This window comes from Prunus mume, linkage group LG3, assembly GCF_029339155.1.
Source record: "Prunus mume cultivar Tortuosa linkage group LG3, ASM2933915v1, whole genome shotgun sequence".
Taxonomy (NCBI): Eukaryota; Viridiplantae; Streptophyta; class Magnoliopsida; order Rosales; family Rosaceae; genus Prunus; species Prunus mume.
Genome location: NC_142700.1, coordinates 28766813 through 28793816, shown reverse-complemented (window position 1 = coordinate 28793816; position 27004 = coordinate 28766813). Strand labels below are relative to the sequence as shown.

Below are 27004 nucleotides of genomic sequence, written 5' to 3'. Positions count from 1 at the left end.
TACTAAGGGTGAAACTACCTCGGAAGACTCACGGTCAACCCAGGGTCAAACTGTCCAAACTTGGTTAGTCGGGCCCGCAGGGCCTATGACCTCCGATTACGATCCGAAGTTCCTCTGATTTCAACAAGGTTTACTAAACTTGTCCTGCAAGTTTGATCTGAATCAAACGGTTGGATCGCTACCGATTGGACAATCAGACGGTTAACGTTTATCAAAACTATGAATTTCTACACAATCCTAGGAATGCCCATATCAACATATATTGAAATGAAGTCGATTCAAAGGTCTGAACATATCGAACCCAGATAACGCCTAATATGCGATATCTAATCGACGATCAAATGATATCCAAATTCATATCCGAGCATACCGTCGTACTCGAGACGACATGAGGATGATTTTAGGAGTCAAAGACAGGCAAAAAGTGGCCCGCGCCGCCACATGCCTTTGGGGCGCATGGGTGTCCTTAGCAATTTCAGCGATCTGAAAAACTCCAAAGCTGGCCAAGACTCCGCTATATGATCAACCCATTGATTGGAGCAACTTTTGTTCTTGGACCTACCCCAAAAAGTTGACGGAAGTGGCCGAAATTGGAGGTGGAAATGATAGAAAAGCATACCAAATTCGAAAGATTTGATGGCGGAGGTGTTGAGCGAGCTCTGAAAGTTTACTAAAAACTGTCCAACACCGCTGTTTGGGCTGTTTCAGCTGACCATGAGGCGAATCGAGGCTGGGACGGTCGAGAATCGAAAAGGAAGTGAGGCGGGACGCCGCCAAGAACGGAGGCGTGTGGTGGCGGTGGTGGAGGAGAGAAGTTGGCTGGTCGTGGAGCTCTTGAAGAAGAAGAAGAAAATCTGGGTTTTAAAACTGAACTTCAAAATATTTACAGCTATGCCACTGAACTTCTTGTGATCGTAACTTCTTCGTTACAACTTCGATTTGAGCCCACTACGTTCCTATGGACTCATCTCGGTACTACTAGAATCCCCATTTTCCTTCCCGAACAAAAAGTTAACTTTTAAATTATTAAAATATTTTTGGGGTAAATTCTTCTTTTACTTGAATAAATTAATAATTAAATATTAATTTAGGATCAGGTTGTTACATTTATGGTATGAGTGAGCAGCCGAAGACTAACTTTTAAGGGAACAATCTCAAATACACCATATACCTAACCTGAAATTCCCTTTCCGAGCCATGTTTATTAGTTTGAGTCTTTATTTGATTATGTGCCATAATGAGATTAGAATTCAGCAAAGTCAACATTCGATCTCTTGCAACCAAGCTTCGGTCAACATTGGCAAATCTTGTAGTGCTCATACGGTGTAACAGTTGGTGGGGGCTGACCATAGACAACTTCAAATGGGGTTAACTTGGTTGATGTATGGTATGATGTATTATAACTAAATTCTACCCAGGATAACTAAAACAACCATTTCTTTGGTTGAGCTGCAGCAAAGCATCGCAAGGGGCCTCCAAACACCTATTAACAACTTCTGTTTGGCCACCAGTTTGTGGATGGTAACTAGAGCTTATCCATAAAGCTACATCATGCAATTTAAAGAATTCTTTCCAGAAAACATTAACAAATATTGAATCCTGATAAAAACAATAGAGCTAGGCATACCATGTAACCTAAACACATGATCCACAAAGATTTGAGCAATGGTGGCAGCTGAATAAGGATGGGGTATAGCAATGAAATGTGCATACTTGCTCAGACGATCAACTACTACAAAAATGACAAATTTTCCTTGGCAAGGGTGTAGACCAACAATAAAATCCATTGAGACGTTAGTCCACACCTTATCTAGTATAGGCGGGGTCAGGATGGAAAAATCCTGCGGGCGGGTCCCCGTAGAGTCCCACGACCTAGCAGAGGAGATTTTGGGGCCAAATGAGTATAGAATGCGGGGATTCCCGAACTTGAAAAATCCCCGACGGGTATGGGGAGGGGATGGTATTGGCATCCCCATCCGCGAACCCGACCCGAAAATATATATGTTTATATTTAAATAAATATATATATAATTATAATATTTATGTTTAACCCTAAGTTAACCTCCCTCTCCTAATTCTTCCTAATCTTCTTTGGAATTTCTTATTGATGTGATTTTTTATAGTTTAGTTGAACTTTATAGTTAATTTGGATGTGTTGAAAGATAATTTAATATGAAACTTAATGTTAATGATAATTTAATATGAAACTTAATGTTAAAATGTAAGATAAATATTTTTTTTATGCAAAAAAATCGGGAATTGGGGCGGGTATGGGGATAGTCCCCGGCGAGGAACGGGAAGGAATTCCCTAAACCTATTAAACGAGGATGGGTTCGGGGCAGGGCAGGTATGGAGAGCGAGGCGGGGATGGTATTGTCATACAGCCCGTACCGACCCGTTGCCATCCCTAAAGCGGGGTTGAAATAATCCAAAGTAGGAGTCACTGTTTCATACTTGTGTTGTGGAAAAGTGTGACATTCAACAACCATTTTTTATTCATCATGTTTCATACCTAGCCAATAAAAACTTCGAGATAGCTTTCGATAAGTCTTCAAGAAGCCAGCATGACCAGCTATAGGTACTGAGTGATGAGACGCCAATGCTTTAGTGCTCCAAACCGAATTAGGGCTGAGGACTATTCTAAAGTTATGTTCGAGGAGACCATTATAAATGTGAAATTTGGATAAATGATTTGTTATAGAAAGAGATGGTGCAGTAGGTAATTGGGTAGAACCAAAGACATCTATAACTTCTTGTTTTTTACTAAGAATCCAAGGATCACCCTCATTATATCTTCGTACATTATCCATCTAGTTATGATAGGATATGTAATGGCCAAATTCTCAATACACTCTCCATGAGCATCATTTCCACTGGTGAAGTTGTCCATGGAAAAGACTTGAACTTGGTCAGTAGAAGAGATGTGACTGATAGGAAATCTAGACAAAGCATCAGCTACCTTATTATCACTCCCTTGCCCGTATTGTATCTCAAATTCATAGCCCAAAAGCTTAGTGACCCATTTTTTGTTGAAAAGGAATATGAGCCTTATGATTGAGAAAATATTTAAGATTATGATGATTTGTCTGAATGACAAAGTGCCTACCTTGTAAGTAATGATGCCACTTCTTGATGGCATGAACAATTGCCATCATTTCCCTCTCGTAAGTAGAAAGTGCTTGGTTTCTAGGACCAAGAGTCTTGCTGGTAAAAGAAATAGGCCTACCTTCCTGTTGTAACACAACCCCTATACCAGTTCCAGAAGCATCACTTTCTATGATAAAAGGTTTTGTAAAATTCGGCAAAGCGAGAACTCTAGGAGATAACATGAGTTCCTTGAGTTTGTGAAATGCGGCAGTAGCCTCAGGCCTCCACAAAAACCCATCATTCTTCGTTAACTGAGTCAAAGGAAAACTCTCCCTACCATAGTGAGGAATGAATTTCCGATAATAGCAGGTGAGACCCAAAAATCCTCCCAAACATTTAACAGGAGTAGGGACAGGCCAATTAGCCACTGCGTTTAATTTGGAAGGATTCGCTGAAACTCCTTGTCGAGATACGATGTGACCTAAATATTCAATAGTTGAAACTCCTTGACAAAAAGTTGATGATGCTTCAGAATTTCCAAAAGAATATTTAAATGCCTCAGATGGTCTGATCATGAAGTACTGTAAATGAGAATATCATCAAAAAATACCAAGACAAACTTCCTTAAACAATTTCTGAAAATCTCATTCATCAAACCTTGAAATGTGGCCGGTGCATTTGTTAATCCAAAGGGCATCACAAGGAATTCATAGTCCCTAATGAGTTCAGAACGCCCTTTTTTCAATATTGTCTGTAATCCGTGCACATTCTCTAGGTGATATCCTTCTTCTTGACCAACAAAACAAGAGAAGAAAAAGGACTATGATTGTTCCTAATAAATCTATAATCCAGCAGCTCTTTGACACACTTTTCAATATCTGACTTTTGAAGTGGTCCATAAGCATATGGGCGAATACTTGGTGGTTTACAACTTGAAATTAAAGGAATTCGATGATCATGTTCTCTCGCAAGAGGTAGAGTAGTTGGTGTACCAAAAACTATAGAAAAAGAATCCAACAAGGCTTGTAATTCTTGATGTTGTGGTGAGGATAAATCACTTGCAGGCTTGTCCATATTCTCACCCTCTACATCACAGAGAATCACTCCATAACAACATGAATGCAACAACTAGTCCAATTGATGACAAGAAATAGGATATGGAGTTTGAGGCATAGAACTGGATAAAGAAATTTGCTCATTCCCCTGCCAAAACTTCATAGTTAATCTTTCAAAGTCCCATAAGATTGGACCAAGAGTTCACAACCATTGTTCCCCTAACACAATGTCACATCCGCCCAATGATAAAGCAAACATATCGGAGGTATAGACATATTTCCCTATGCCCAAGGGTACCCCAACACAACAACTCCTACTTTGAACCTGTCCACCATTAGCTATCATGACATCACAAATATGAGACTGATCTAACTTCCAACCCAACTTCTTAACCATGCCCATATTGATGAAATTATGAGAGCTTCCAGAATCTAACAATACCACATGACAATTCTCTATTAAAGCATTGAGTTTCATGGTCTTCAAAGCAATGTAGGTAGGAGTACCATACAAAGCATAAATTGTGTTACAACAAGCAGTCACCTCAGCTACCTGTTCAATTTGTTGCAATTATTGAACTGTGTCCTCTTCCTCAGAGCTTTTATAACCCATATCCAGCAACAAGATTTGTTTCCTAGCTCACTTAGGACCCCTCACAAATTTTTCATCACAATAAAAGGAAAGATTATTCTGCCGTTTATATTGGATTTCCTCAGGGGTTAATTTCTTGATAGGCATATCCTTCCTAGGATCCTAGGAACAATTTTACTCTCAGAAAGAACTAAATCATTTTGTATAGGTAAAAGAGGCAACCTTGACTTAAAATTTCTAGAAGAATACATAGACCTCAACTTTTGGGGTTTAGCATCCACTTCATGAGCAAAATTCATGGCCTCATGAACTGTTGTAGGACGAAGCAACTTGATATCATGCTTGAGTTCTTCCCTTAATCCACCAATGAAACAGCTAAATCGAAAATTTGGACTAAGATCTCGGATTCGAGTTGTCAAACGTCGGAATTTGGAGATATAATCCTTTAAAGAACCGGTTTGATGAAGCTTAAATACTCTACAAAATCCTCAAACCCATGAGAGCCAAATTCTACGAAAGGCCTTGGTAAAATCTTCCCACTTGGACAAAGAAGACACATATTCCTCCCATTGATACCATTGTAAAGCTTCACGATCTAGATGGAAAGAAACCATTTTCACCCTTTTCTTAGTTGGCACCGAAACATAATCAAAATACTGCTCCGCCTTGTAAACCCATTCAATTGGATCATCCCCATCGCTGAATCTGGGAAATTCCATCTTAACAAAGGGCATACGATTCTCAGAAAGAAAACCCCCTTCCTTCTCAAGGTGATCTCTCTCTCCTTGCCGTCGAAAGCCGTCCCCATCGTCGTCATCAGATGGATGCGAGAAGGGATGATCAGAATCTTCATGATGAGAATCAACTGAATCAAGACGATTATCAATTAACGCGAATTATCCTCAAGAAGACGTTGAATGGCTTCTAAAATGTGTTGGTTTTTGGAATTAGAGGCTTCGGCGCAAAAACACGAGCTTCCTTTGTTACCGAACGAGTATGAACATGAGCACGTGTCATGCACTAAAGGAATAGCTTAGAGGATCAATGGCTTGATACTAATGATAAGACTCTATCTTTCAACCTTAGGAATTGACCAAGAACTGAGAGAATCAAAGAGTATTTCTGTATATTTCTCAACATGATCGTACAATGGCTCCCCAATTGGTAATAAAGCCACCGACGAGTTTACAACAGTAATTCCCAACTAAAATTTGACAGGAGGTTAATCGACTAACCAAAACTGTTTCTGATTTGCCCCAATTCCTATCACGAGAAAAGAGGTTTTAGATATGAGAGAGAGAGAGAGAGAGAGAGAGAGAGATGTTGCAAGTGAGGTAGAAAAAGATATACAAATCTGTAAAAAGAGAGATCTTGGATGTATTGGAAAGAGAGGAAGCACGGTATTGGTCTTGGCCTTGGTCTTGGAAGAGAGAGCCTTTATTTATTTATTTATTATTATTATTATTATTTTTTCTATTCCCTCTGTGGCCAGCTTATTCTAATTTTTTATTGGGAGACTTATAAATAAACCCAAAATGGGTACAGTATTTATAAAGAAGGACAAAATTAAAGTGGTTGGACAATAATGCCCTTATTCATATCTAGATTGCCTAGGGAATCCTTCTTCTTCTGCTAGCCGGATGAAACCAAAATGTTTCTTCTTTTCATATGTTGCTTTGTACTGGCTGTATGGAGCCAAACAGTTTGGCGACTATTCTGCTGGATGGATTCTTCACGTGGTCTTCATGCATCCATCATGTTATCTATGTTGTGTAGCTCTTCTTCTCCTAAGCTATTCCAGTATGAGTTGTCATTATCTTCTGCTATCTGATTGTAGATTTCATCAAAAACTTTTGCTCCTGTAGTGCTGATCCTGTATTCATATATATCATCTGGTCTCCTGGATGTGGATTCTGAATACACCTTGATAAATTCAGACTGGTATAGGAGGGTCAGACGATCATCATTAAATAACTGTTGCTCGGCTATTATTGCTCCTCTGTATTGTTGGATGTCTTGCTTAGTAGGCATTCCTGTTTGTGCTGATTCTTCCGGATTAAGTAATTCATCAAAAGAAATAATAATCCTATGTTGTGCTAAATCTGGGTAAATGCTATCTTTAAACTACTCTGGGGGTATACTAGTGAAATCTAATTTTACATTTTTCCAGAGAGGTAGATAAAAACTTATAATTTCTCTAAATTTTTCGGGGAATGAATCTAAATGCTTACTACTTTCAACATAAAGTTGATCTAGATAACCAAATTTTGCTAAAAATGCTGGAGTAATTATGATTGTTTTTTGTTTATGCTCTAAATGCAATTCTCTATATTCAATCATGTTAATCCTTGCTAAGTAAATAGTGTAATGGGAACAGGTTTTGGTAATAATGGTGATGCCAGGATGTGGATTACTTTTTAAATTGAAAAGAAAAGATTGAATGTACAGTTGAAGAGATGTATTTTGCTCATATTCTAATTCAATTATGTGACTCTTAACATCTACCGGTAAAAACCTTTCTCTAGCTAGAGTTTGAAGAAAATAGGGATTTTTAGATTTTTGCTCAAGAGAAAATTCACTATTATGCTCAAGTAAGTTGGGCTTATTAGCCTCTTTTTCTTGTAAATTATGCTCAATTATGATGGGCTTATTAGCCTCTTGTAGATTTTGACATCTTATATTAAGGACTCTAAAATGCTTTACTATGCAATCGTATTCCTTCTTTTGCTCCAAGTATTTTTCCTGCAACAAAGCAAGTTGTTGTTTTGCTATTCTATAATCATAATTATAGGCTACAAATTCTTGCTCAAGGGCTCTAATAAGTTTTTCATGCCCTTTTCTCATGCTTTCAGTATTTGTTCTAATATTCCAAAAGTTATCTAAAAGAACTTTTTGTTTTTCTGCTAATGATGCTTGAGTACGATACTTTAGAGAAGGATTTCTAACTTCTTGTACTGATATTCCATTATAAAAATAAGTATTTACTACTGATCGTGCTTGATTACTTATGCTTAATGGATTACCACCAGGTGATGGTATACCATTATTTTTGCTGCCAGATGATGATGGTCCAAAATACTGCATACCTGTTTAATGAATAATACGAGATAAGATATCTGCTAAAGTATTATCCATACCTTTAATATGCTCAAATATCGGCTTAAATCCATTTCCTGTAATAGAATCAACAAAATTCATCCATCTTCGGGCTGCTTGTTTATTAGTAGTAATTTTGTTATAGTGAGAAACAATATTTTGACAATCTGTTCGAATAGTAAATATTTCATTATGTAAAAATAATGAAAATGCTTCAAGAGAATTAATGACTCCTAAAATTTCTAAGTCAGTGGCTGGAAGTCTAGCCTGTATATCATTAAATTTTCCTGATGCATATCTACAAACTTTTCTTCTGATTTTGGTTCTTCTTTATGTTTCTTTTGATATAAAATTCCTGCCCATCCTATTGATGATGCGTCTGTTTCAACTATTTTGTAATTATTATCTAATGGTAATGCTAACGGCTTAAGTTGAGTTATATCTTGTTTTATGCCTTGAACTAACTTAATATCTTCACTATTAAAATATTTTTGTCCTGTTTTACTAGTTTTGCTATGCAAAGCTGCAATTTTCCTTCCTAAATCAGGGATAAAACTTCTAGCATAATTTAATAAACCTAAGAATGCTTGTAATTTCTTTTTATCCTCTAACTTATCTGGAAATTCTAATACTTTTTTAGCTATATGTTCTTGTAATTGTATGGTTCCTGACTTAATATACATACCTAAGAATTCTATATCTTGTTTTTCAAGCTCTACTTTATTTCTACTTATAACTATACCATTATCAATAAATTCTTTTAAAATAATTTCTAAGTGTTTTCTATGTTCATTTTTATTTTTACTATGAACTAATATATCATCTACATATACACTACAAAATTTATCATACTTCTTAAAGATTTGATCCATCTTTCTTTGAAAGATCGATGGTGCATTTTTTAATCCAAATGGCATTACAAGCCATTCAAAATGTCCTTCTAGACAGGTAAATGCTGTCCAATGGATTGATTCTTCTGCTAATCTAATTTGTTCAATTCCTTTATAAGGGATTCTATTTTTTCTTATTCCAAATGCTTCTTGTTGAAAAGCATTTCTACCGGTTTCTTCATTATTTTCTCTATATGGTTCATTAGTTTGCCTAAGATTTTGCTGATCTATTCTACTTGCAGGGGTTACAGATGGTCCAGATGAACTATATTGGTCTTCTACTGGCATGCATTCTACTTCAATTAACATATTTTGATATTCTTTTTCTCCTAAAATATGTTCTAATCCTATATTTAAAATTAAAATTTTCATTTCTTTATCTGATAACCTATGTAATCCTAACTCATAAGTTTTATACTTTTCTATATACTCTTCTTCATCTAAATTATCTATGTCATCTATGAGTTTATCAACTATATTATCAAAATTATGCTCAATCATGTTTATTTCTAAGTTATCAAATGCCATATGTATCTCTTCATCTAATTCACCTTCTAAGTCTTCTATATCATTTATTTGTTTATAATTAGTAAATCTTACTACTGCTTCACCTATATGATTTTCAAAAATTTGTGCCTTATCAGGTTGTTTATTTTTTGCTACTTATAAATTAGGTAAAATCCATTTTGTTCCTTCTAAAAAACTATTATCTACTGGTTTTGCTTCTATCATATTAACGTGTTTACTACCAAAAGTTTGTACTAGATTTTGGAATTCTACATTAAATTTGTAATTATAAGTATCTGAAATTTTTCCTACATACATAAGACTGATGCTTAAATTTTTGTACTCACCTTTCATATTATAATTTTTTGTCCTTATGCTAATTTTAATATGTTTACTAAATTCTTTAATATTCATGACATAACTAGGAATACATCCTATGACTGCTAAGTTTGTGCTAAGATCTACTTCTGCTGTAGCTATAGCTGCTTGTTGATGGTTATCCCATCTGTCATCATATATGTATACTAGTGCTTTGGTTCCTACTTGTGCTCTAGTGTCCAGCTATTCCTATCATAATTGTTCCTATATGGATTTGTTGATAGTGTGATTTTTTAAGGTGTTCTATTGCTGTGTTATTAAGTAAATTAAGAGTTACTTCTTTATCTATGCAACTAACTTCATGTTGAGTGATACTACTTACAATATGATGCCTATTTTCAAATCTTCCTAATTGATATAAATTATATTTATTTTTCTGTGATTTTTCAAAGCCTTTTCTAAGAAATTCTTGTGCTTCTTGTTCACTAGGGTATATATCTTCTGTTCTAACTATTTCTTTTCCTTTTCTTCTAAAGAGTTCCATTTACTATTATCAAATGGATTTATTCTACTTTTTCTTCTATGAGGATTATTTCCTAAGGTTAAGTTTTCTAATTTATCAACTAAGTCTTTGGGTAGTGTAGAAGTGGTATTGTGTACTACTTGATTAATTTCTGTTATTTGTTCTTCTAATTGATCTACTTTTTCGGCTAAATTTAAAATTAATTGGATAATTAAATTATTTTGTCTAACAGGGATATTACTACTTGCTACTGAGATGTTGTAAATTCTGTAAGACCTACTGGTTCCTTATCTAGTTGACCAACTTCTTCTAATGCTTTGATATATTTATTATTAATTTTAGAATATGTCATTAAACTAAAAGTCTATCTATTTTACTATGTAACCTTTCTACTTGTTCAGTTAATGTTTTTTGTACTAATTGTATTTTTTGCACTTCTAATTTTAACTGTTCAATAATTTCTAATGACTGGAGTTCTATTTGTTTTGGTTTACTATCTATAAGATCTATGAGGTCTTTTATTTCTTTCTTACTAGGAAATCTTTGGATATTCCTATTATTATCTTCTAACTGGGATGTTATATAATCTAAGTTTTGTCTAATTGTTTTTAAGGAATTTTTCTGAAAATATTCTAGTAACTGTTGAATTATTCTATTGTTTTGTTATGTTCAAATTTTACACTTTCTGCTTGACTAATCAAAAGGTCAATAATACTATTTTCTAAGGGATTACTACTACTATGTAAAAGATGTTTGTGTTCTTTTTGTGGAAAATAACAAACTAATGTATTATTATCTAGAGTTAATTTTTTCTTTTGTTGTTCACTGATTTCTAAATTGAGGTATTCTATCATAAAATCTATCTAAGTCTACCTTTTTCTTTTAAGATGCCTAAATGCTCCTGAAAAGCTTCTATTGATTCTTTACAGACTTCTAAATGGTATTGGTTTCTTGTTATGCTGTTCTGGACTTCTAACTTTCTTCTAGGATAATTATCTACTTCTGGTAATCTTATTAATTCTTCTAGATTCCTAATTTCTTTTTGGTGTTCTACTTTCCGTTTCTTTAATTCCTGCAACCTTTCTTTTATTCTAATAGATGTCCACCAAGGGCCAAACATGCAAACAGTTTACTATTCTTAACTGGTAATTCTGGTAATTAACAAAATTTTAACAGGTTATAAAACGTTAGTTTTTATCAATTGTGTTGATTGACTTCTGTCCTCAAGGTACTTTATTGGTATAACTATATTATTAAGGTGCTAAACTAAAGCTCTGATACCATTTTTCAGCAGGGTCTCGGTCAAGGTTTTCTAAAGGCCAAAATAACAACCAGACACCATGCCTAGAATATGGAACTAGAACATGGAACTGTAAAGACGCTAACTTAAGGGCTATGGAGCAGAACTCAGAGGTCCTCTGAACTCAGAGGTTCCCTGACAGACATCCAATTATTGTTATGGCAAATATAAAACATGACCAAGTGCTCAAACACAGTACTGATCGTCAGTTTAGCAAGATAATAACATAATTATAAACAGCGTTTCCCTATTTTGGACAAGAAGTCTACTAAGAAAACCAAGAATAAAAGAGAAAAATGACTTACTTAATTACTTATGTTGCTGGAACTACTGTTATCACCGGGTATAAGCGATTATCGGAGAGATAGACAATATTAATAGTGGTCGGAATATGTAAATACACTAAATGAAAAAGAGAAAGTATATGAACAAAGGGAGTTTTATTGATTGAAGGAGGAAGTACTGAGATTTTTTCTTCTCTGGTGTTCTGTACTTCGTTCTTTGGAGTTACAAACTATATACACAAATTACACCGACCTCTACCATGGCTAAGGATGAAAAGAAAAGAAGAAGCTAAGGATGAGAAGAAGAGTTCTTCTCTATCTGAAACTTTCTATCTCTCACTCTCTGAAATTTCATATGAACTTCACATGCACACACTATACAAGCCAAAGGATTCACATGACGATTGTACAAGCAAACAAAGTTTAAAATTATGGACTGCTACACTGCTTGTTGCTCTACTTTATCATTCTGTTGCTGAAAAAGACAAGGACTTCACATGTTGCTGTCGTCTTTTGTGGAGAAGAGAGACCTAGGGCTTGCATGTCTTTGTTTTTCAAGATAAAGGGCTTTCGTGCCATTTGTGGGTATTTTTGAAAGCTGCTTGTTTCCTTTGGGTTTTTCGCTAAATTTCGATTTTTTATTTTAGATTTGGGCCAATACAGTATACATATATATAATTTGGAGCCCCTTTAATTGGAGGCCCATGGTCATCGCACTCTGTGCGCATCCTCGAGGCAGCCCTGCTCTTAAGAATTGAGTGCTAAATGGGCCGAAAAATAATCGGGGAAGTTCAATTAGCTTATTTCCCACCAGGGGACGGCTGAAAATCCTTGAAAAAAGTGTTTGATAAGTGTACAAAAAGCATAATAGTGCGATTGATGATGTGCTATCTAGTAGAAAGTCTAATAATTCTACCCAACAAATGTTTTATGGGTGGCCCAACTTCTCAAGAAGTTCTGAGAAAATGACACATGCAGCTCCTCCCACTACAAGTGAAAGAGTGAGCCTTCCTCCTGGAACTAACTGTGGCAATGGCAATTTCATAGCTGGGGATGAACTTGAGTACCTATCCGACCAAGACATTGCAGGAGGAAGAATTCCAAACAGCACCAACACTAACAAAAACACGAAATCAAACTTCATTCAAAATGAGTAGAAGTAATGGTTATATGCATCCAAAAGTACAAATACAAAAATAAAAAAACACTAAACTGGAAAGCTACACCACAGCATACCTCCATAAGTTCCAGCAAAGTCCAAGGCTTTGAAGAATATTTCTGGGTCTAGCAAAGACAGCACAATTGGTGGAACCAACGTCATTGCGTATGGCAGAGATCGGCTCTGACCAGCCGGAAGTTTCAGCACTGAGTATTTGGAAATTGACATTGGATGTTAGATAAGCATACCTCTCTGTACAATTAGATAAGCACAGTGGCTTAAGTATATAAGCATGCATAAACATATTTACAGTGGCTTAAGGAGAAAAAGCCCATTCTCAAAAGGATTTATGATAGAAGCAGGTAAAAATGCACAATAGGGAAAGGAAGAAAAAAAAAGGCTGAATTACATTTTTGTTCCACTTTGGTCCCAGCCATTTCAATTTTGTCAATTTTAGTTGTTTAATTTTCTTTAACTTACAATCAAGTCCAAATAAAAAATGTGATTTAGCTAAAACGAAAAAAAAGAAAGAGAAAGAAGCTACATAAGGGCTGGACAGCCAGGGGTTTTGAACTCTTAATAAGAAGCTATGAAGAGAGGAAAAAGAAAAGTGCTCTTGTTTATTTTCATTTCAATCAATTTTTTTTTCATAGAAATGAAATTTATTGAAAGAAAAAGAAGAGGAACACACAAGTGGATAAGAAATCCACAAGCCAAATGAGCAACAACAGAAAAACAGACTTAAAAAACAAAGACACCAGCCAAACTACACAAAGGACTGCTACACCAGAAAGACCCAAAGAAACCAAGTCGCAAAACAAACACTTCACATCACAGCAGCAGCCATATCCCTCAATATAGTGGCGTAAGAATAGTCTTTGAAATCTGAAGTGACAGAAGCAGTCTTTGATCGTACATCTTCTACTAATTAAATACACATTCATATTGAAAAAAGATGATTCATTAGGTGGAAGAGAAAAATGCACTCACAGTCAGAAAGGAAGTCAGAGAGACCCAAAACAAATCCGATGTACGACGTTGCAATAGCAAAAAGTGAGAACACCTCAACAATAGGCTGAAAAAAAATCAAAACAAAGTAAAAGAAAGGGAAAATAGAACTTTATTGCTTCACATATTATCTGTTACTTCAAAGAAAGTCAAGAACGACTCTTGTGATAAACCTACTCCAACAACTTCGTTCGTAGATCGCAATTGTTGTAATGGATCCATGATCTTATCTGAGCTCATTTCAACAGTTGTGATGGTTCCTAGAATCACGGCATTCCAGACTAGAAATAAAACAAGTGGTATACTGGTGCCTAAAACAATTGCAGTCCTGAAAATAACAAGTTGATTACATACACAACATACAATATCAATAATGCATGACAAAATACTAAAACAAACCTATCAGACAAAATGATTATACGAGTAACGAAACCAAATGTCTAAGTCAAGGCACATATTTATACAATCTCTAATTATAAATTACTTTTAGGGTGCCATAGGCATGACAGTTCTTAAGGACCATTTATAAAATCAACCAGGTACAAAGTCAGCTTTGACCTTGGACTAATATAGACAAAGACTTATAAGCTACAACAATGATGTAGCAGGTCCTCTTTTTGAAAATATATCACGCAAGTTAATTGGAATCTAAAGTTTGAAGCACAAATGTGACATCCATATAGGCATAAAACATTTCTGTGTGGAATCTGTTGGACAACTACAAGGGATTGAAGAAGTCCATGCTCATGCGAGCAGCTGAACATTTCCAGAAAGCATTGGCTTGCAACTGAAATTCTTTTCCTTTTGACATATGGCACAATGCAAGGCACTCTGCTTGCGCTAAGGGGAGCAGTCTTATCTTAAGACTAGGTCGAATGAATGTGAACGAGATTTGAATATTCTATGAGCTCGGTCCACTTAATCATCATTTCGTGTTTTATCACATTCATTTATTTACAAAGTTATCGTGGATTCAATGTTTCATAATCCTTCACATCAAAACCATGTCACTATTTGAACACAACCTAATTAACCTTTCACTAAAGCTGAATTTCAAACTAAAAGGAAGAGATGGCTAGAAACCAAGTTCATTCTTCCGTATATGTCACGAACAACTATATTAATGAGATAAATGAATGCAATATATGACTGTATGCATAATACATATTAGTATGTAGTATACGTATCAATTTATGTTTGAACAAAATTTATGAGCACTACCTATGTCACAAACTTCTATATAATAGAATACTACTTATTGAAAAATTCAATTCACAGAATGAAAACTTCAAGTTCACCAGGTATTATTTGATTGCTGTTGTACTTCAAAAATATCAAATACATTGACATGGCATAAATATTATATAGGTGGTTTGTTGGTCATTTTAAATGTTAACGTTTTGATAGCCTTGTAATCAGACTTGATCATGTCTATACAGTCTTCAACCTCAGCATCAAGAAAAAGTGTTATAGTTTACCATCTTACTCTTTGAGCAGGCTAGAGGCTTAAGCCCATTTCATTGGAAAGAAGTTTCTCAGGGCCTTCCGGTGTTCATCTCTAATCTTTGTTTTATTATGGATTAGGGGGATAAAATTTGTTTATGGAAGGATGTGTGTTGGGAATTCTCCACTAAGTATCTCTTTCCCCACCTATATAGGATATCAATGTCTCTTCACGTGTCTTGGTAGTTTGTGTGATTTCCATTCATCGTCTGCAGGTGGAATTTTAATTTCAGGAGAAATCTGAAAGACCAAGATGTGGGGGAGTTTTCCAATCTCTCTCATTGATTTACCCTCTCTTTTTCACCTATACTTGACAGAAGAATTTCTATTCTTGTAACCCTTTAACTGAGGATCACTGTCTCTATTTTCAGTCCATCTGTCCTACAGGACCAAGGTGCATCCCAAGGTCCAATTTTTGGCTTGGGTTGTTGCCCATGGAAGGGTTGACACCTTTGAGGTTCTTCAATGTTAAGGGTATACTTTATCTCTCCCCACATTGGTGTATATTGTGCAAAAGCGGCAGAAAGCAATCACCATATTTTCTTATTGCTCAATGGCTTTAAGTTTGCGGTACAATCTTCTTCAGGTTGCTAGGTTAAATTGAATGTTAAGTCTTTGTTTGCTGAGAGATTTTGTGCTTTTGGTGGTGGAGAGAAGGCTAAGGTTTTGTGGAGATGCAGTGTACTGTAAATGTTTTTGTGTTTTGGATGGAAAGGAACAGAGTTTAAGACAAGCTAGGGAAGACAATGAACAAGCTTAGGGATCATTCAGATTATGGGCCTGTCTTTGACTTCAGTTTCCTCTGTGTTCTGAGACTGACCTTTTTTATTATTTATATATGGATTAGGAAGCAGCTGTTTCACCTTACTTGTATGCATGCATTTTTGGTACCTGGATTTTTTTTTTAGGCTGAGGGTAGTGTTGTTTATGGACTTTGATTGTAACTCTACATTAGTATTAATTCATACAAAAATCAAATTATCACCTTACTTTTGACAGGTCTCCTTCAAGATTCGTACAAAGAACAGGCACAACATTCTGGAGAAGGTATATTCAAAATGTTAAAGAGTTGCTTTAATATTGAATGACTATATAAGTTGGTGATGTTACCTGGTAAACAAACGACAGAACAATTATGGGTATACTCATGGGAACAGCTTGAAAGTTGGCTTTCAAAAGAACATCCCATTGTAGGTATCCACTCGCAACGGCCTAAGAAAGAAAGCAATGTTTATTTATTGTTGCATGCCCAATATTGATGCATAGAACATCATTTAAGCAACTCCCACCACTTAAAACATCATTTTGTCAGTTCTATTTGATGCATAAAAAATACTGCACGCTTGTGTACGCAACACAGTATGCAGAAAAATAGAATTGTGCATGACAATGCATATGAGACAAAGAAAATTTTCCAATAACAAGATGTTAGGATCACAATGAAATGGTTTTGACTTTCCTGCTTCTTTTGATGCCAGACCAGTTCTAAATCATAATTCAAAATGTATATAAAGCCTATCAGAAAATAAATTGACAGAGGAATACATATTTACAATATGGCTCACCAAAATGAAACAAGTCTGGTTTATTACTCTCCATTCTAAGTTACAAATAAAAGCAGTCTTGTTTCACCAAAAATAGAAAAATAAAAGCAGTCTTTTTGTTTAACTTTTCGAAATTCTTTTGCATCTCTTCCATAATATCTATGTATCACAGTTCACAAAAATTAATAGGATCTTTCAAGGGAAATATTCTAATGACAACTGTGCAGACATAATTTTGGTCAAAATTGGACTGGAGCAGAGAATCTGTACTCTGGAGCAATAACACTTAAAATCATGCAAGTCCTGAAAAGAGAGAGAGAGAGAGAGAGAGAGACTTACTACTAGAGCAGCAAAAGATATGATAATTCCAAATACCAGAACCCCATTAACCGCACCAACGAAGCGTTGACTACATGTGAAGATAAGTTTACAGTCAAACTCAAATCTCAACTGGGGAGAGAGAGAGAGAGGAGCCACAAAAATTCATCATATTTCAGTTCTCTTTGGAACCTTAGCATGCCACTGTTGTTAGCTTGTTATACATATGGCCTCTAATTTCCATTCCATACGTATCTGAAAGGTTACAAAATGCAAGGTGTGGCTGATATTTTTCCCTTGAATTGTCTGTCTGTCTCTCCATGTGTAGGATAAGGCTCCACATAAGGGAGGGGATTAGCTATCAATACAAAAGTATTGGCTCATTCCCTAACAGCTTAAGCTTTTGGAAACCAACGGTTGTCTAATAAATGTAGGTAATACATTCTCAAATTTCCTCTGGAAACAAATTTCCAGTTTGAAATTGGCTTTCATTCTGTTAGATGGTAAAGTCTTATACCATGTGAGAAAAAGTTCAAGGTACTGCAAGGATGGCACAGACACGCAATATATTTCATAGGCACACACTGTTGCTCATTCATGCACATGATCAGTCTCCCATACACACACAAACACACATTTAAAATTATCCAGTACAATGACATCATAACCTTGATCAGGCATGTAGCATAACTTCCTATTTAGCTAATGATCAGCATTCTCGACTAGCAGTCATCTTAATAGAAAGACCGAGTGATGCAGGACGCATAGGACCTAAATTTATTAGCTTCCTAATGTATTTGTTAGTTTCCTAGATTCTCCAGTTTTCCCAATTCTAGTAGGATTTCTACTTTTCCAGATTTCCAGATTTCTAGTTTTAAGTTTCCTATTTTATTTGGGTTAGGATTTCTGTTTAAGCAAGGGATTTTTATCCTATTATGTCTAGGTTTTAGATTTCTATAAATAACCCCATGTAATTCTTTAAAATTCAGATTTGAATGTTGAGTAAACCTTTTCCTAGAACTCTCTGATTTCGTCCCTTCGATCTATATTTCTTCTCCTCAATCTCCGATATTCTTCTTTGTTCTACTGTTTCTGTCCTTTATCTCATCTTTTCGATCTCTATTCTTCTCCTCGGTCTCTTATATTCTTCTCTGTTCTATTGTTTAAGTGCTTAATCTAACACCTACGGGCTGTACTACATCACCGAGACCCACGGTTAACTCGGCATATAGTCTACTAACAGTACATGATTGCCGTATTATTACTAGAACGAGATTGGTTTACTTTAATATACTTAGTTTACAAAAACGATAAGCTAAGTGTAAAGATGAACCTTCCAAAGTAGCATATGCCTCCCAACAGCAATGAAAATATTGTTGCACTTTCCCATCTGCAACCATAATGCTGCCATCAATACCTAACAAATGTAGAAGTATAATTCGAATATAAAATGGACAATTGTTACCCATAAAATTGAGATGTGAAACAGCAAAAAGTTGGTGCAACAATTGGGCCCATTGGAAATGCTACAGATTGGTCCTTACAAGGGAATTCCGAGAAAATTTGTCATAATTTCTGAAGAACGAGCTACATAGGCAACAAGAAGTGCATAGTGTATAAAAATGTATGACCAACTGCAGGATAATGAAAGTTGCTATCAGAAACTGATTAAGAAAATCACACATAAAATTGTACTATAATTAGGCCATAATGACAGACCATGTTTATATAATTAGTGGTACACAAAATAATAAAAGAGAATATTGAATAAACTATCTAAAACATTTAAAAGAAGCACAGTAGATAATTTATTTTCTAGTTAAAATAAGGCAGAATGATTTCCCCTTTGATTGAATGGTATCTAAACTGACTACAAGGTTACAAATAAGGAAGGTACAAAAGTCAACTATACTAAATGCAATTAATATACAGCTAATTAATTAATTAGCCTATTCTAGTCTTCATGCCAACATTGGGTTTTGTGTAACTTTCGAATCTCATAATTCCACATTTCTTATCAAGTACCTAAATTTGGCTGACGAAAAGATGAACCTTAAATGGATCCAAAATACAATTCACAATCTGTCCAGCTTTAGTTGTAATGTTTGCATTAGAGTTTTCTTTGTGAAATTTAGCATTCATGTTAGCATCTGATAAAAATAAATGTAGGTAAAAAAAGAGACCCACCATGGTTTCTAAATAGAGTTAGATATCTCTTGTTGTTAAAGGACATTTCTGAGTGACTCTCACTCACCATTGCTATTTTATCCCATCTAGTTTCTTGAATTCCATATTTCAATTGTTTTTCTTTCTCCTAATCACAGCACATGCCATATTGATTCCCTTTCCACCAGAAATCTCCACAACCAATTACTCATCCTTCGTCCACTTTCGACCAAATTACCTTTCCTCCCCTATTACCAGCCCATAGAAAACCCCTCATAAGGTGCTCCACTTTCCTAGAAATTCCTTTCAGAACTTGAATGCTTTCCAGTATTGGTTCTAATAAATCAAGTTGGTCTCCTCCGGAAAGGGATACCTTCATTCCAACTTTAAAATCTTTCTTTATCCTTTTCCACCACCACATTCCAAACAATTTCAGCTCTAGGATTGCCACCCAAATAGAAAGCACCTCCCTTTCTCTCAACTTGTGCAATTAGTTTTGCAATGGGCGTGGGCTTATCAATCAACCCAAGTACACAAGATGAGGAACAAAAAAAACTGAAGATGAAATCCATTTCTATGTTGAAAAGATCAAGTGACTCCAAAAATATCCTTGATCTTCTCCCTCACAATCGAATCCACGGCTTACTGTGGTCTTCTTCTGACAGCAATCCCATAAAGCCCACATTCATGCTGCTTCCCCTGGCTTCTTCTACAACACCAGTGTGCATAAAGCAGATTCCAGTTGTTGGTTCCAATATCTGGATTTCATATTTTAAATGACTCACCAAAAGAGGACAGAAACTTCAAAGGATATCGACCAAAACGACCTCTCTCAATAATATGTTGGTGAAACAAGTTGCCTCACCAACACCTAAATTATGTCAGCAACATAGAAGAAGGCTATACCGTCAGAACCAAATTTAGATAGATTGCATTTGAAAGCAAAGAAGGTAACACTGATTTAAAATAAAATTTTAAAAAGGCTAATACACTATCTTCATTGTTTTAAAAAATAATAATAATAAAAATAATAATTCCAAAGTATTCAGGCCAAAATGAAAAAATCCAAAGTAATGCATTTTGCAGTCAACAATAAGCTGTATAAATACTTTATAATCTACAAGATTATAAAGTAACCTTACCACACAATTTGAACTCCCACACTCCCTACAGTCCTCATGGCCATTGATACCTGAAATGGGTCACCAGACAAACGGACAATGTTACAATTTATATGTTATGGATGCATTCGACAGCCTAAAACTTTTTCTTGGAAAAACACAAGTGATATAAATATAAATATTTTATGTTGTTACATGTGGTTTGCTTCAGAAAAGGAGACCTAACTGTTTTTTCTTCCTCCTAGTTGGTGTCTGAAGTGTTTAGTGCATGTAGGAAAAGAAAGACAGAAAATATAATCCTACTTTTAAATCTGCAATGCAACTACGGACAATACTTGTGTAAAGAAGACTAAGAAATTAAGTACCAGTGATACACCACCAGAACCAAGTTGGCACATAGTGTTTATATTTACTTCGGCTATTAGCAGCCCCGTTACAACCTGCCATTGACGAATCACACGTACATAAGAAAAGGGAAATATAAAACTGGAAAAATTGTGTTGAATGTGAAACGAAACGAGTTAGCAACAGCCTAAGTGATAATGTAGAGAGGAAAAACACAGAGTTACAAAATGAATGCATCAGCTGAGGTGGGTTAGCAACACAACACTTACCATGTAAATCCAACAGAGTACGCAGGTGATTGCAGAAGCCAGAAATCCGGATTCTTGCGTCACTGCAGGGATTGCAAGGATCCCAGCACCGATCTACAATACAAATATCATATGGAATTCAATACCAACTGTCAACTGTCAACAATTCCTTCATCTAAAGTCAGCATTTTAGGATTGACAATCGGCATTCTAATAGCACTAACTAAGTATAGTAATACTAAAAGAAACGAAAGAAAAGAAAAACGAGGAAACAAGAGTTGCATACCGTAGTCCCTGCGACGAGGAAAATGGCGCTGGGTAGACTTCCTGTATGTATAAATCAATTAAAAATAATAATAATAATAAGCAAATGAATAGAAAAATAATGATAAAAAGTGAGTGACCAGACCAGCTTCTCTCTTCAAGGTGGCTTGGTTGAGATTGGAAAACAGCCTCTCAAACTCGAATTCCGTCTCGGTCTCAGACTCAGAGGGTTGAAGTTGAGATTGTTTCTGCGACTGCGGGAGGCATTTGGTAAGTAGTTTTCTTGGACTTGAAGGAGGAGTTGTTGGAGTATTTGAGAAATTGCTCTTGCTCTTGCTCCTCCTCGTACCCTTCTTTCCATTTCTGCAATTAAGTGGGAATGGATGAGCGGAAGAATGCAGCAATCTTCTTGACGACCACGAACACGGAATTACAACGCAACAAGAAGAATAGAATGCTGCCGCCATTTTCTTTTTCTTTTTCTTTGTCTATTTTTTTTCTTTCTGTTTTTGGGTTTTAGATAGATAGACATAGTCATAGTCTCATAGAGAGGGAGGAGGGTCCAGGCAGCAACACAGCCAAGCAAAAATAAAGCAACGCTCGACTGAGTCTCCCTCAGTTCCCTCCGTCTCCATCCATTCATTCATCATCAAACGTGATTTTCTTTTTCTTTTTTCTTTTTCGTTTATTTGACATCTGAGGTTACTAGTAAATCACTTTAGTTACTTTATCAAAAATTAAAAATTAAAAATCACCCCCTTTCTTTCTTTTTTTTGGTTGGAAAAATGACCTTACTTGGTAAACCGCCGTTTTGCTTTGCCTCCTTATTTTGTTTTTTGTTTTTTTATAAATTAACAATATGATTTTTTTAAAGGCTTATTTTCATAAATGATCTTGAGGTTCGAGAACGTTAATTTGGAGAAAAGACCCCAATAAGAAGATAAATTATAAAGGACAAAGACGAGGACACCACTGGATAATTTTTAAAGATGTGGATCCTTCCCCGGAGGAGATATTTCTACTTGCAAATCACAACACATACGCAAATTCATAAACAAAAAAAAAAAAATAAAAAATTTATACGCATGTCAAATTATGATTGGCATGTTAGTAGTTCCTACTCACCAAGGAGACAAGTATTTTCCTTCTCAATACCAATGTGTAACGCTTGAAAATGCTCAAAGTCTAATATATTTAGTCATGACTTGTAAGTTGTAACCCCCAATGTGAAATTCTATACTCTCAACCTAAAATAGTTGGAATGAACTGCATTAAATAATATGAACATTATTGCAACTTTCCCTGTGAGTGAGGGAGTAAATTACTCAATTGACTGGGAAAAATGGGAGGATGAGCCACAAGCACTTCTCGAAGCCGGTTCTGTATACCAGTTATTTTCTTCACGAGTGAGAAAGTTGGCCTCTGCAATAAAAATTCCAAGGAAAAATACCATGATTTAGACAAGCCTTGATATATCTCAAAAAATCTTTATATAATTTTCCAATTCTTTCAATCAAGCCTAAAATTATTCCAACAAAATAGGTGATCTGAAACTTTAGGCAACGTTCCATCAAGTGACGATTGACTTTCCCATTTCATGGTTGTCCATGATTAGCTGGGAGGAGGTTTTATAGCTATTGGATAAATAAATTATTCAAACGACAGCATGGGAACTAGCAATTATAGCATTCGTCAACAATTACTTCTTTGTTACCTTTTATTTTCTGCCTCAGCAATTCGTAATAAACATGCTTCTGATGAATTTCTTTTACATCATGATAGCTAGTTAATACTCTTGACACAACCATGTTGTAAAAACATCAGATACAGTGCAAAAGACTGACCTGATAAAAACACATCTTTATATTCATCGTCATCATAAACGAATTGGGGAGGATCTGGAGAACCAATCCCAACAATAGTGCTTCCACTGCATCAACAATATTGAGAAAAATGGAAATGATGCAAATGTCAAACGAGTTTGTATCAGTAGCAATATTACATGGCAATATATGTTCTCCATGCAAAAGTTGACAATGTGACGTTTTTGCACAATGGTTTTCATTGTGGGCCATTTCACCATAAAACCCTGTTACGGATGAGGGGGGCCTAGGGATACTTTTTCATCACCCATCAGCCTGTCAGCTTCGGCGTTTCAATGAAATAACGATAAAAGCAAGAGTTTAACTGAATATTCCAATAAGTGCTACAATGGATGTACCTTCCAGACATAAAAACAGCACCATATTGTCCACGGCTTGCTACATGTACACGCTGTTTTAATCTTTTAAGAGATGGAAGAACTTCAAACGCTGGAGGTTCTGCAAATAAACTTATATAAAAAGTTTGTAAATGGAGTGCTTTTTAGATAAAAGGATGGAACTGTAGCAGTCCAATACTTTATGACCCTGTTGAGACCCAAGACCTACTCTTGAAAACAAGCAAGGTTTCTCTAGTTCTGTAACAACGTCAATCCAGTACAAAGTTCTATGCAATATATTTTAACAACCATCACATATGGAAGATTGTTTAACACATAATGACTATAATTTGAATGTGTAAAACACTTCTAGATATAAAACAGTTGAAAGGCAATCAAACACGATGCCTTAGATGAACCTTTCTGGTCATAGAGAAACCTCTCTGGTCATGTATACATACCTAAATCATTGATGCAAACATCCTGTGATATTCCATTCCTTGAAATTTTCTCCAGCAAAGTAACAGGATCAGCCTTACTAGTTCTATCCAATTGAAGGCGCTGAAATTGTTTTTTCAAAAAAAAGATTCTTAAAAGAGATGGTTTCAATATATTGACGCAGATTATTATTAATCCATTCACTACATTTAAATATGCAATACCTTGTAAACTTCAGCCGTTGAACATGCCTGTTGGGGCTTTATAAGAACCATTGGAAGGTCCAATGGTAGTGGTGGAGGGATATTTTGAACAACCTGGACATCCAAAACCAGAGCTGAAATTTATACTCTCATAGAAGTATCAGACATTTTGAGGACAGGCATATATATGGTACAAAAATGCACCTACATGTGTCAAATTGTTCTGTACATGTTGGATTCCATACACTTTCTAGGGGTGGAAAACAATTATGAATATTTTTGCAGAGCCATCATCTGAAATGATGTAGACTGACTGACACAAAATAAGAAACAGATGAAGTTCTATCTTTGTAATAAATAGACATACCTCACCTCGACCAGTACAATAGGCTGCTCCTTGAGAGAAAAAGAAGGGAACATCTGAACCAATCTCACTCGACCATTCTTGGAGTTCCTTCTCAGTGGCAAGAAAATCATTAAACTGATTTGCTGCCCATAGTGCAGTCGCAGCATTGCTGCTTCCACCACCCAGCCCTGCTCCTGTGGGCACCTTCTTGTCAAGATGAATCTGCCAAAAACAATTTACATACAAAATATGTATATTTAGTTACAGCACCTAACATTGATTAAATTCGAAGAGATGTCATGTTAACATTCAAAATCTTCTCAATCACCTAGGCATCTATTCTTACCCAAAAGAAATTGTTGCTACCAGTCTTCTTCCTGTAAAGGTTAAGGGCCTTAATAATCTGCAGAAAGAAGGTTTCCAATCACAATGTCCCAAGGTTAAGAACAACAGGCAAAAAAGAAGGAAAAAAACAGTGCCTTACCAAATTTCTATCATCAAGGGGGACCCCAGGCACATTGGTTGACAAACGATCTTGAGCTTTTGAGGGTGACAAAGAAAACTTAATTACATCTCCAAGGCTTATTACCTAGTCAAGATACCAGGAGACATTTGGGGAGTAAGAGATGTATGTATATATAGAATACAAATTATGTGAACTTAATAACAGAAGAAGCAGTGCATAAAATTTCGACTTCCAGATTTTCTTACAAAAGATCATGTAAGCAGCAAGTAGTTATAAATTTGGATGGACTCACGTGAAAGAGAGATGCCAAATCATGAAACCCATCTTCCCTTTTGTTAGTTATTCTCAAGAAAACATTTATCTGCACAAGAAAGGTTTGCCAAATTCAACACAAATTGGAAAACCCAGTTGCCAGAAAATGAGAGAAGAAGCCCCATAATGACTTACCTTGCAAGGTGAGAATAGAGTGAGCCTTGAAACCGGAGCGGCTTCCTTGTCCACCTCATCTGCCAGCTTGTTTATCCTTTCATCAGGATTGTACACTATCTAGTCACCAAGCAACCCAAAATTTAACAATCAAACAAGCATTTATATACAGCGAATTGAAAGCCCAATTAAAAAAACATAGAAACAACAAGAACTCAAGAGAGTCCAATTTGAATTTGAAGCATAACAAAGAATTGAGATTGCAGTACAACCTCTACTTGTTTTCTGGCAGAAACCATGAGTCTGACAAATGGGGTCCTTTGATTTCTAGACTTTGAGTCAAAAAAAGAGGACCCATGTGACCTGAACGAAGAGAGACTGCGATTTTCAATAATATTGGGAACAGGGTGGAAGATGGGGCTATGGCAGAGAAAATGAGAGGAAGCCATAGCTCCAGAGTGCACAGAAACGCTGTGCGAGACTTGAAGAGCTTGCCTGAAGCTTCGAGTGTTCAGTCTTTTGAATATATGTGGTATTTACTTATATCTTCAGGAACAAAAGGTACCAATTTCTACACACATTTTGCTACTCCTCCTTGTCCTGTTCAGAAATGGGTTTGGTGGGATTACGAAAAGAAAAACACTCGATTAGAACGACCGCAAAAAAAAATGGAGCCAAGTGTATTTGTGGGACAAATGCGGAAAGCGCCAAAAATCCCAATTGGCAATGCCTGCTCATGCCCAATTTTCAATCGCCTTAGGCGAATAATTAACTTTTTTCAAAACTAGGAAAGGCAATGGTCATCTTTTCCTTTTCAACTTGGTCAATTGTGGTTCTAGTTTCATCAGTTTCAACCATTAATAGTATAGCTACCTACCTCTTTTGCCTTTCCATTCTTATGTTTTCCATTCATTTTGTGTCACGTGTATTCTGTTTAAACTTATATTTGTGTATTTATGGTATATTGAACATCTCTAAGAAAAGAGGCAAAAGAGTAGGTAAACCTCATTTACCTTACCTTTCGACCACAAAAACAAAAAAAACAAAAAACCTCATTTACCTTGTCAGATCAGCATTTTCATGCTCTAAGGGAAGAGGCAAATGGGTAGGTAAAATATATACACTCTCCCTAACAAGGTAATCTTGTGTACTTCAAAATAAAAAGGTATATTGGGCCTCACTTGCTTTTTATAATAAAATATCATCTCCACTCTCTCACCTACTTTATATAAGATATTAGCCTCTCTACACGTGTTTCTGCAGATCCGAGAGGCTTTTTTTTAAAAAAAATTAAATTTATTTTAGAATTAAAAAAAGATCATGGGTAGTTGTGTTCCATAAAAATAGGATCCATTATCTGAATTTTCTTTTAATTTTAATTTTTTAAATGCAAAAAAATGTGAATTTACCATATTATCCTCATTTAATTAATAATTTTTTTTGGTTTGAACAATTCTGGATACTATGCATTTGCCATTAACCACAACTAATTGCAATTCTTAATGTTTGCATTAACCAATTATTTCGTATTTTGAATATTTCACAATTCTCTGCTTTTTGCTTTATATATATAGATAATAGTATGTGTAAAAGATAA

At 35.5% G+C, this 27004-nt stretch overlaps 2 protein-coding genes across 3 annotated transcripts; both read right to left on the bottom strand.

Annotated features, from left to right (window-relative positions):
- Positions 1–12430: 12430 nt before the first annotated feature.
- On the bottom strand, positions 12431–22256 carry LOC148919328 (uncharacterized). The gene is made up of 14 exons (XM_089048603.1): positions 21474–22256; positions 21351–21391; positions 21086–21178; positions 20837–20911; positions 20493–20542; positions 18729–18818; positions 18518–18574; positions 17206–17275; positions 16433–16534; positions 16308–16360; positions 13997–14147; positions 13802–13886; positions 12889–13017; positions 12431–12768 (listed from the first exon to the last, which is right to left on the bottom strand). The coding sequence occupies exons 1-14, from the start codon at positions 21793–21795 to the stop codon at positions 12581–12583; spliced, it is 1506 nt and encodes a 501-aa protein (XP_088904729.1). The 5' UTR covers positions 21796–22256; the 3' UTR covers positions 12431–12580.
- A 135-nt stretch (positions 22257–22391) lies between these two features.
- Positions 22392–26068, bottom strand: LOC148919327 (4-diphosphocytidyl-2-C-methyl-D-erythritol kinase, chloroplastic-like). 2 transcript variants are annotated; one of them, XM_089048604.1, is made up of 11 exons: positions 25680–26068; positions 25429–25527; positions 25274–25342; positions 25000–25104; positions 24862–24918; positions 24542–24737; positions 24191–24303; positions 23990–24089; positions 23550–23649; positions 23173–23258; positions 22392–22750 (listed from the first exon to the last, which is right to left on the bottom strand). In XM_089048604.1, the coding sequence occupies exons 1-11, from the start codon at positions 25854–25856 to the stop codon at positions 22650–22652; spliced, it is 1203 nt and encodes a 400-aa protein (XP_088904730.1). In that variant the 5' UTR covers positions 25857–26068; the 3' UTR covers positions 22392–22649. The 2 variants fall into 2 exon arrangements, with proteins under 2 accessions (XP_088904730.1, XP_088904731.1); XM_089048605.1 differs by having other exon boundaries at positions 24191–24283; positions 24537–24737; positions 25680–26064.
- Positions 26069–27004: the final 936 nt, after the last annotated feature.